The sequence below is a fragment of the Corvus hawaiiensis genome, chromosome 6 (assembly GCF_020740725.1).
Source record: "Corvus hawaiiensis isolate bCorHaw1 chromosome 6, bCorHaw1.pri.cur, whole genome shotgun sequence".
NCBI classification, from domain to species: domain Eukaryota; kingdom Metazoa; phylum Chordata; class Aves; order Passeriformes; family Corvidae; genus Corvus; species Corvus hawaiiensis.
The window spans coordinates 54137806-54147488 of record NC_063218.1 but is presented as its reverse complement, the minus strand read 5'-3'; the positions used below and the strand labels follow the sequence as shown (position 1 = coordinate 54147488).

The window sequence follows — 9683 nt, the reverse complement described above, 5'->3', positions numbered from 1 at the left end:
AAACACAGCTGGGGACTTGAGCTTTAGCTTGTCTTGACCGGAGCAGGAGATCAAATGCGTTCTTATTTTCTGAGTGGGAATGCTGGAGCTGAGAGGCTGGGATGGGTGGGGGCCTGACCCTCCCAGTGGCCCCAGTCAGGGTGTGTGGAATTGCACATCCCTGGGGCAGTGTAGGGAGGATGGGAAGAGCTGATGGAGCAGTGGCTGGGACAGCACTGTCCTTTGTGTTTGTTTAAAAAGCACTGGATTCACAAGCAGGGAATAAGGACCATAAATGTGACGCTCTGTGCCATAAAGGCTTAGGCTGCTGGAGTGGCACTAAGTCCCAAATTACCCCACACAACAGCAAAACTGAATAGTGAAAGAGATGCTTTTTTTTCCTTTTAAAAAATAATTTTCTGGCATCTAAGCTAGAGCAGAGAGGAAAATCCAGATTAACCAGCCTACAGATTCAGAACATGGTTCTGGAAAGAAAAGGAGACATACAGATGATTGAGGAGACAGAAAGATGGCATAAGCTACATTTCCTTTAAGAAAGCCAGGCTAGAAATGAAGCCCTTTCAAATAAACAAATAAAACCAATAGCAGAATTGTGCTGTCTTTATCTTATATCTACCATTTTATAACAGCATTGTGTCTGTAAGACACCAGCAGCCAGCAAGGGATAAACCTATTAAATTCACACTGGGATGAAAGACGCAAATCCAGAAACCGAACACGGAGGCTTACAAAAGTAGGGAAATAAGGAAACAATGACAGTTGCCGGTGGGACGTGGAACTAGATGATCCTCGGGACACACGAGGGCTTTTAAAGGGCACGGCGGCGGCAGCGCCCACTCTGGGCTTCCCGCGCTTTTCCGCCCCCCTCAGGATTTCGCGCGCTTTCCCCCCGCCCATCAGCGCTCCCCGCCCCGCGCACGCGCGGCCGCACGAGGCACCGCCCCGCGCCCTTCCCCTCAGGCGCCGCCGCGGCCCGGCCCCGCCATGTCGGACCGGCTGGCCAAGCCCTCCTGCCTCATCGTCGCCAGCGCCGCCGCCGCGGGTGAGACGCACTGGGGGGGCCCCGCCGGTTCGCGGGGAGCCACCGCTCCGGCCTCTGCGGGTGTCCCGCACCCCCCGTCCCTTCTCAGCGCCGCGGCGGGCGGGGCGGGGCGGTGCCGCGCGGGGGTGTCCCCTGTGTGGCTGTCGCGGCGTGTCCCGCGTGTGCCCGCCCCACAGCCCTTGCCGTGTGCGTGTCCCGTGTGTGTGTGTGTGTGCCACACTGCGGCCGAGCTGCTCAGCCCCACGTGTGCCCTCCGTGCGCAGCTGTGAGCCCACACCGTGCTCATCCGCACTGCAGGTGTTGCCTCCATGTGCAGCTGTGCTGGTTGGCTCCTCTGCGTGTGGCTTTAGTGGCTTTGAGGGGAAGGAGGGTCGGCTTAGATTGGATGTTAGGGGGGAGAATCTTTTCCTGTGAGGGTGGAGAGGCCCTGGCACAGGTTGCCCGGAGAAAGTGTGGGTGCTCCATCCCTGGGAGTGTCCAAGGCCAGGCTGAACAGGGCTTGGAGTAATCTGGGATAGTGGAAGGTGTCCCTGCCCATGGCAAGAGATTGGTACGAGATGGGATTTAAGGTCCCTCCCAACCCAAATCATTCCAGGATTCTATTCCTCAGCACACAGCTCACCTGTAATGAAGGCTATACATTTTTGATGTCTTAAAAATCATTGAATCATAACAAAATAATCCTCTGAAATTATCTAGAGCTTTTTAGATGAGCAGAACCCCAAGCTTGTGTACTTTGCTAGATAAAGTTTGGCCTGGATTAGACTATCACTGTTGTTTCCCTAAGGTGTTGGAATCTGTTTCCAGGTGTTTCAGCCCAGTCATTCCTTCACTGCTTTACTCTGGCCAGCTCTGCCTTTAACCTGCAAGTGGCAACTCCTGGGGTGAGTGAAAATGGGCAAATACTGTGATTTCAGCCTGAAACCAATTGATATCTCAGTTGTGATGAGATAATTGTACTATAAATGTATTGAGAGGTGTTTTATTGGCCTTAAACATTAAGGGAGCTGTTTAATTCTGTTTTTTTAATACTGAAGTGACTGCAGGCTTTCTGTAGCATGGATTTGGACTTTTGGGGTGTCTGTTCCCACAAAGAGTGGAAGAAAAACTATTAGCACTAATTCAGTGGGAAAAATGGAAAACTTCAGGTTTTTGAGAGCGGAAGCATCCCAAAATCCCACATGGCTGTCCTTCAGGAAGTGTCATGGATGCTTGTGCAGTGATCCTGACCATGGTGTGTGAACCATGTTATCCCCAGGGCAAGCCCATTGATTTTGTGGATGTGAACGAGGGCAACATGCGCTGGATCCAGGACTTCCGCATGAAATCCTACGCCAACCCTGCCAAGCTGGAGTCCATTGATGGTAAGTGTGTCCCCAAGGGCCACTGTCAGGAAAACAGGGGTTGCTTAGGGCCAGGATTTTAGGGAAGAACAACACAGAAAAGGCAGGAAAGTTGTGTTTCAAGGGAAAACCATGGCAGCTGCAGTTGTTGCTTTATTTTTTATTTAAGAGGAAGTCCTGACAACTGCTTTGCTGTTTTCTTATTTATCTTGGAATGGTCATTCTTTTTTAATATATATGCAATGTATACATATAATGTCTGTGTTGTATATAAGCACACACTACATTGTTACTTGTTCAAAATAAATATTTTGCTGGAGTAGGAGCCAGCAGACAGAACAGTTCTAAGTTTTGCTTGGATCATCAGGGCTTATTAAAAATGTGTGTTCCTTGTCCCAAGAAGGACCTTTTTCTCTCTTCTGTGTAGCTCTGTTAGTTTCTTTAGGTTATTTTTAACTTATTCATGTAGGCTTGTCCTGTTTTTTTCCAAATGTGCAGTGGATTTATGGTCAGGCTTTTTGGGTTTTTTACCTGTCCTACAATCTGTCCCTGCTTTCCTTCCGACCAGGGGCTCGGTACCATGCCCTGCTGATCCCAAACTGCCCTGGGGCCATGACTGACCTGGCCAACAGCGGGTACCTGGCCAAGATCCTGCAGCACTTCAGCACTGAGAGCAGTAGGTGAACATCCTCGGGGGAGTGGGTAAATGAAACAGGGCTCCTGTGCTGCTCCTGCAGGGCTGCTGCCTTCCAGAGACTTAAAAGTGTTTGCATGGCTAAAGAGCATTCAGAACTGGGGAGGAAAAAGGTGCCTTCAGGGGGGGAAACAAGTATCTTAATGGGCCTTAAAAAACGGAAAGGGAGTCTTAGAAGAAAAAAAAAGTATCCTAAAATGTCTTAAAAAGGAAAAAGGGAGTCTTAAAAGGAAAAAAAACCTGTCCTCAAGTGTCTTAAATAGGAAAAAGAGAGCCTTGAAAAGGAAAAAGAGGTCTTAAAGTATCTTAAAAAGCAATGCTAGTAGCTTGTCTCAGAAGAAGGATTTGCTGCCTTACAGTGGTACAGAAATGGCTCTGTCCAAATCAGCAGGATTCAAGGCTCAGAGCCAAGTGTGGAATGCACCAGGATCATCATTAAAGCTGCGGTTAATCAAGACTTGGGGTGTGCTCCACATTTGAGCATTTGTGGACCTGTCTCTGGACTTGGAGTAAAAATCTGCCTTACTCTTCCCCTTACTGTAATAATAATAGAATAATTGTAGTAATTCTATTATAGACAATAATTGCTACTGCAGTGTGCAGGAAAGCCCCTACAACCTAGAGGAACATTGGCAATGCAGTATAACTTCACTGCAGGAGGGCAGCATGACTCTCACCACACTCACCTGTTTTAACTATTTGGAGATGCTCACAAATGTGCTTTAATTCTTTTCTAGAGCCCATCTGTGCCGTGGGACAGGGAGTGGCAGCTTTGTGTTGTGCCACCAATGAAGATAAATCCTGGGTTTTCCAGGGATACAGCCTGACAGGGGTAAGTCAAGCTTTTACCTGATTTTTGCTGTTTGGGGGCTTTTTTGCTGTGTGAATTTCTGGTGGTTTTGGTCTCACCCAGGAACTTCCTGTGAATATAAATTATTGGTTTGATACCCTTGGCTTGTGCAAGATGTGCAGAGTTTTCTTTGACAAGGGGCCCAGCAATGAGTGTGTGAAGGGTTTGTCCCACTGGCATGGTAACTGGCGTGTGTGGAATGCTTTCCCTCTGATTGTTCAGTAAACTTTAAACTGAAGCAAAAAAAGTGCTGGAAATTCCTGCTGCAGCTCTTTGCATTTGTTGTTGAGGACTTAAAAAGTTCTTTTGTTTGTTTGTTTGTTTCATGAATGCTGGGAATAAATGATATTTCTCAAGGTGCTGTTTCTTTTTGAAAGGTAGAGGGAGTTTTAGGAAAACAAAGGAAGTTTTAGGCAAGAAGCCAGTACAAACTGTCTTGCAATTAAAGCAGCCAGTTACTGCTGATACTTTATTTATGTGCTCTGACCTCACAGCCCATTTTATAGTGTCAGAGTGGTGGAAATCGCCCTAGTACAGCTTCTAGCATGGAAAATTTACAATGAAAGTTAAGAAATTGAGATTTTGTGACTCACAAAAGCTATTAGTGTTCTCATGTGCTTCTGTTTGAGTTAAGGATCATTTATGGCTCTATATGAATTGTTATAGTCTATGATGAAATATTGTAAATCATGATGTGGCCTAGCTATAGTTGCTGTGGAAACCATAAAATTAAATTCCTTCCCTTTGCACATAAAAACTGTAAAAGCTCCTAAATTTTCTGTCTTTAAGCTGCTTCCCATATTCATTCCAACATGGATTACTGTTTTTGGACTCTGCAGGTGGCACAGCATCTGTGTCCAAATATTTGTGTGCCATGGACAGACAGGTCTGTGCCTTCCTGAAGTTAATCACACCTGCAGAAATTGTTTGGTTGTTGTTTTTTCCTCTTAACTCATTTAAGAGTTTCCAGTTTGCTCCCTGCACAAAATCCATCAAAGCTGCTTGTGATCATTTGGTTGGGAGAATAGTAGAGGGAACAGAAATATAAATTTCAGGGAAATATGTTCTGGTTTTGCTTGAGCCAGCCAGACTCATTTCCTTTTGATCTATTTCAGCCCTCTGTGTACGAGCTGGTGAGGCAGCCGAATTTTGCCAGTTTGTCCATTATTGTGGAGGATTTCGTGAAGGATTCTGGAGCTACATTCAGTGGTGGGTCATGCCTGGTGTCCGGGATGGACACTTTGTGTCTCCTTTGGGAAGTGAGTGCTTGTGTGCCAGTTGTATCCAGCTGAGCAGGCCACTGGCAGGATATCTCATCTGGCATTCCCATTCCCTCATTTACCAGTACATCGCTGGTCGTTTGCAAGGCCAGGTTGGACAGAGCTTGGAGCAGTCTGGGATAGTGGAAGGTGTCCCTGCCTGTGGCACGGGGATGGGACTGAATGAGCTTTAGGGTCTCTTCCTACCCAAACCAGGCTGGGAGTCTGTCTGGAATGAGGTAACTTAAAAATTCTGTTTGGGGTGCTGAGCAGTTGCTGGTACATCTGAGCACGCTGGGATGTTGTAACTGGCCAGAAAATGAGTATTTAATTTTTGTAGCGTGGTGATCACAGCTCGTGTCTGGTATAAGAAGAGTTTATGTTGTATTGTGAGATAATTGCAACTTTCAAAGACACACTTTGAGATGATGAAAATCTCCTGATATATGTGCTTTACCCACCTGGTGTTAATTGAATCAAGGACCCAGTCCTGTTCTTCCAGAAAAGGATTTCCTAGGGAAGTTGTTTCAGCATGAGGGGCTTGAGACTGCCTCTGTTTGCTGGGGTAATAGATCAGCACCCAGCAAATCTGTCTGGCCAAAATAGTTACGTGTTGTGTTGGGTTTATCAGTGGTGGGATTCTGGCACTGAGCTTGTGTGCTCTAACAGAATCCCTGTGTTTTTCCTCCTGTGTTCAGCCAGCAGCCCGGATGCTGTCCATGTGGTGCTGGACAGGCACCTGGTGACAGGACAGAATGAGAATTCCACCCTTCCTGCTGTCCAGAACCTTCTGATTCTTTGCAATGTCAGGTGAGGCAAGATGGGGCTTAAGAACTGGGAACAACCATTAGTGAGCATCTTTTGGTTTCAGGAATACTGTTCCTCAAAAGGGTTTTTTCCCCATGGTTTTCTACTGAAGTGTGTGTCACTTCTGTTTGGTCAAGCCAGCCAGGCAGTTCTGTCTTTTGGCAAAGAGCACTTGATTATTTAAAAAAAGAAGATGAAAATGTGTGGGGAAATGCACAGCTGTAGTGGAACTGGCAAAGTAAAATGCTGAATAGGCTTCACTAAACATTTCTGTTCAGGGAAACATCTCTTGTTTCTTGATCTTTGGCAGGCTGGCTTTGAGTCAGCTCTGGTTTAGAATTCTGGGTATGAATGGATTTAATTTCTTTGGAAATGGCTTGGCTTGTTTGAGAGTCATCTTGTCAGATAGAAGAGCACATATGAATAACCACAAACCCCTTCTTTTGTTCAGGTGAGTGTGTGGTACCAGTCCTGTCCTGGCTGTGCACTGACAGGTCCTGTCATATCTGGGTGTGTTTCCTTCAGCAGGAAATGAAGGAGAAGGTCTGTTTGCAAAGAGGGTGGATGAAGAGCCAGCAGGCTGAGGATTTCCATGGCTGTGACCTGGATAAAGCATCCCTCTGAACCCCTGTCCTGGACTCTGGAGTGACTGTGGCAGTGAAGTGGCAGTGTCAGGTTCTGTGTGTATGGAATCATGAAGGTTTTCAGAAGCAGCTGGGACACTCCCTTACATTTTTGCTGCTCCATTTTCTCACTGCTTCTCTAGACCCTCAATTTACAGATGTGGGGAACTGTCTTCTCAAAACCCCCCAAAGTTGGTGCTGTGAATACAAATTGCTGAAACTGAAGGCCTTGCTCTGGGTTGGCATTGTACTGATGCACAGCATGCCCTTGTTTTCTTCCTGTTCACATCGCTGGAATTGTGTTTAAAAAGTTTGCTCAGCTATTTTTTTTTAAATGGTCCTACAATTGTTTATTTGTTCTCCTTTGTGCTGCTTATGTTGTGGGTTTTGTTCTCTTGGAAATACTCCTCTCTGGGAGTACAGTGCTGCTGTCTCTTGCTGGAATTTTGTGGACTAAGGCACTGAAAAATGCAGGTGGCAGATGTGGGTCCCATGCGAGGAACCAGTTGTAGGGTGGAGTCTGGCCTCCTCCTTCCTTCTGAGCTGCAGCTGTGGCTTGAAGCCTGAGCATGGAAAGGAATTATCAGACTGAGATTTTTTTTTTAATTGTTGCAGGCTCAGACATATCAAATATATTGGAAAGTAGATAAATTAACTTTCAAATAATTGATTTTCCTTCCCTCTTAGAATTGTGGGCAACATTTCTCCAGTGCCCTAAAGGGAAGGACCTTTGGGGTTGCATTTTTGTTTTCTCACCAGGATATTACAATATTTTGGTTCTAACAAGTCATCAAGCAGGGAAGTTTTGTCTTTTCTGTGGAAATCCAGTTTTTTGGCTCTGTCTCAAGAATTCAGTGTGATTTTAAAAGACAGACTGCTGTGGGTTTTGCTGGGTCTTCTGCTGTTGCATTCTGGAGCCCAGCTTACATATCTTTGGCATTGATGGAAATTAAAAACAGAATTTGAAATGAAAATTGGGCTTTGATAGAAACTAAAGTATCAATTAGCTTTGATAATTTAAATCTTCATTCTTGACAAGCCATCTTGGGGATTTGATGTTGACACCATCAGGGAATACTTTCAGTCTGGAAAGCCACATCTAGTTTGTGAAGTGGGAGACTGTATTTCCTTAGGGACTGTTGTTTCCGTGGGATTTTGCCAAAATCACTGCATCTTTCACTGCTTACCTGTAAAAATAGAATATTGCTGTCTACCCTGTGTCCTGTTTTCATTCCTTAAATGAGGTTCTGTTCAGGCTCATTCATCTGCTGCCAGGTGAGCAAACAGTGTTCACATCACTACAGGCTTTGATCAGTCCCCTGTTGTGCAATTTTTCCTTATTTTGTGGCATCCTGGACCTGCTGGAATTGCTCTGCTTGTGCCTCTGTTGGGAAGCAAACAGTTGGACAAAGCACACTGCCTGGGGACTTGATGGTGCTTCCTTTTTCCTCCCATATGAGAGCAGAAAAAAGATGAGCTCCTGTGTGTGTTTTCACTCTTTCCCATCACACACCCCATTTTATCTCCTCAGCCATGAAGTTGCTCTTGGGAAAATTGGGGTAAGAGCTGTGTGGTCCATGAGCAAGTGGCTGGAGAGGTGATGTGTGCAGGTGTGGGCCGACAGCTTTGTGAGTGGGATCTGGATGTGGTGGGCTGGATTGTGTCACCTTCACAAGTCATGCTGACAAACTGGGAGCCATCTGAGTCATAGAATCATGGAATTTAGGTTAGAAAAGAGCTTTTAAGATGAAGTCCAAGCATCAGTGCAGCACCACCACCATGTTCACCACTCACCCTCAGGTGTCACATCCATGTGTTTTCTGAACGCTTCCCGGGATGGTGACTCCACCACTGCCCTGGGCAGCCTGTTCCAGTGCTTGACATCCATTTCCGTGAAGAATTTTTCCCTAATATCCAACCTAAACTTCCCCAGGCACAACTTGAGGCCATTAGTGATGATAGCTCTTAAGTTCTTGTTACAGTATGACCAATTTTAGCCAGGGTTTGGAAATAATTGTTCAAAAACTGTGGGAAAAGAAGATGAAATGAACATAGAAAACACGAAGCTGTTGAACGTTGTCCAGGTATGTTCAGGAAAGTTTTATTCTCTTTATTTTCTGTGTTAATTTTGTTCTACAAATGTAAAACATGATAGTTTGTTATTTTCTTTTCTTTTACCTAGAAGGTATTTACATCAACCGAAATCATGAAGTGGCATTACACAAAGAGCAAGGATTTTTTCATAGTTCTTCCATTTTAAACTTCCCATGGGAAGAACTTGGGTTTGTATCTTCTGTACCTTGTGCCTGGTCCAGCTGAGGAACCCTGTGAAGTATCCCATCCCAGGCATCCAAGCAGTGGTGTTTATACTGAGGGTTTTTTGTCTCCAGGGCAGAAACTGCTTCCCAAAGAACTGAAAGCCTTCAAATTTGGGAGATTTTCATCCCATACAAACCTTGATTGTTTCAGCATTGCAGTGTGCAGTGCTTGGTGCTTTGGTCCTAGGAATGTTACCAGCCAGGCTTGTTTCCTTGGAAATCTGTTCCTGGTGACATCCAGCTGGTAGGTTTCATTGTTTTGTTTATTTGGGTGGGGGTTTGGTTTTATTTTCTAGGGCTTTTTATTTATTTGGGACTCACATTGTTACATCTTCTCTTAATAGCTGGGACCATATCCTCTTTTTTTCTCTGGTATTTTTACAGGCAGATATGGAGGTACCTGCTAGAAGCATCAGAGTGCCTCTGCAGTAGGTGGAGCAGGATGAATCCAAATGGATAAGGAGTTTTCTCAGATGTTGGCTCACAGCTGTAAAAGGGCACTGCTGTCTTGTACCCCACAAAGGATTTCTTCACCAAGAGGACAGCCCACCATCCCTAAGGTATGGGAGCATTTCCTGGCAGGTTTACAGCCAAGCTGGGAAGAGGGGTGCTGGTGCAGCAGTTGGGAAACTGCTTAACTCTGGAAAACAGAGCCCCAAGACCTGCCTGTGGGCATGATCTCAATTTTCATGTTTTTGGGGATCCTGACAAGATGTTTGAACTCTGGCCCTGTCTGCAGCTGATGGT

At 45.6% G+C, this 9683-nt stretch overlaps 1 protein-coding gene across 2 annotated transcripts; it reads left to right on the top strand.

The window, feature by feature from the left end:
* Positions 1 to 935: 935 nt before the first annotated feature.
* Positions 936 to 7831, top strand: GATD1 (glutamine amidotransferase class 1 domain containing 1). 2 transcript variants are annotated; one of them, XM_048306497.1, is made up of 8 exons: positions 936 to 1042; positions 1850 to 1926; positions 2301 to 2406; positions 2954 to 3061; positions 3817 to 3911; positions 5045 to 5138; positions 5887 to 5998; positions 6524 to 7831. In XM_048306497.1, the coding sequence occupies exons 1-8, from the start codon at positions 985 to 987 to the stop codon at positions 6528 to 6530; spliced, it is 657 nt and encodes a 218-aa protein (XP_048162454.1). In that variant the 5' UTR covers positions 936 to 984; the 3' UTR covers positions 6531 to 7831. The 2 variants fall into 2 exon arrangements, with proteins under 2 accessions (XP_048162454.1, XP_048162453.1); XM_048306496.1 differs by having other exon boundaries at positions 6521 to 7831.
* Positions 7832 to 9683: the final 1852 nt, after the last annotated feature.

Coding starts and splice junctions, on each gene's coding strand:
- GATD1 (XM_048306496.1), top strand. CDS start 985: ATGTCGGACCGGCTGGCCAAGCCCTCCTGCCTCATCGTCGCCAGCGCC. Junction 2,407..2,953: donor CAAGCTGGAGTCCATTGATG/GTAAGTGTGTCC, acceptor CCTTCCGACCAG/GGGCTCGGTACCATGCCCTG. Junction 3,912..5,044: donor AGGGATACAGCCTGACAGGG/GTAAGTCAAGCT, acceptor GATCTATTTCAG/CCCTCTGTGTACGAGCTGGT.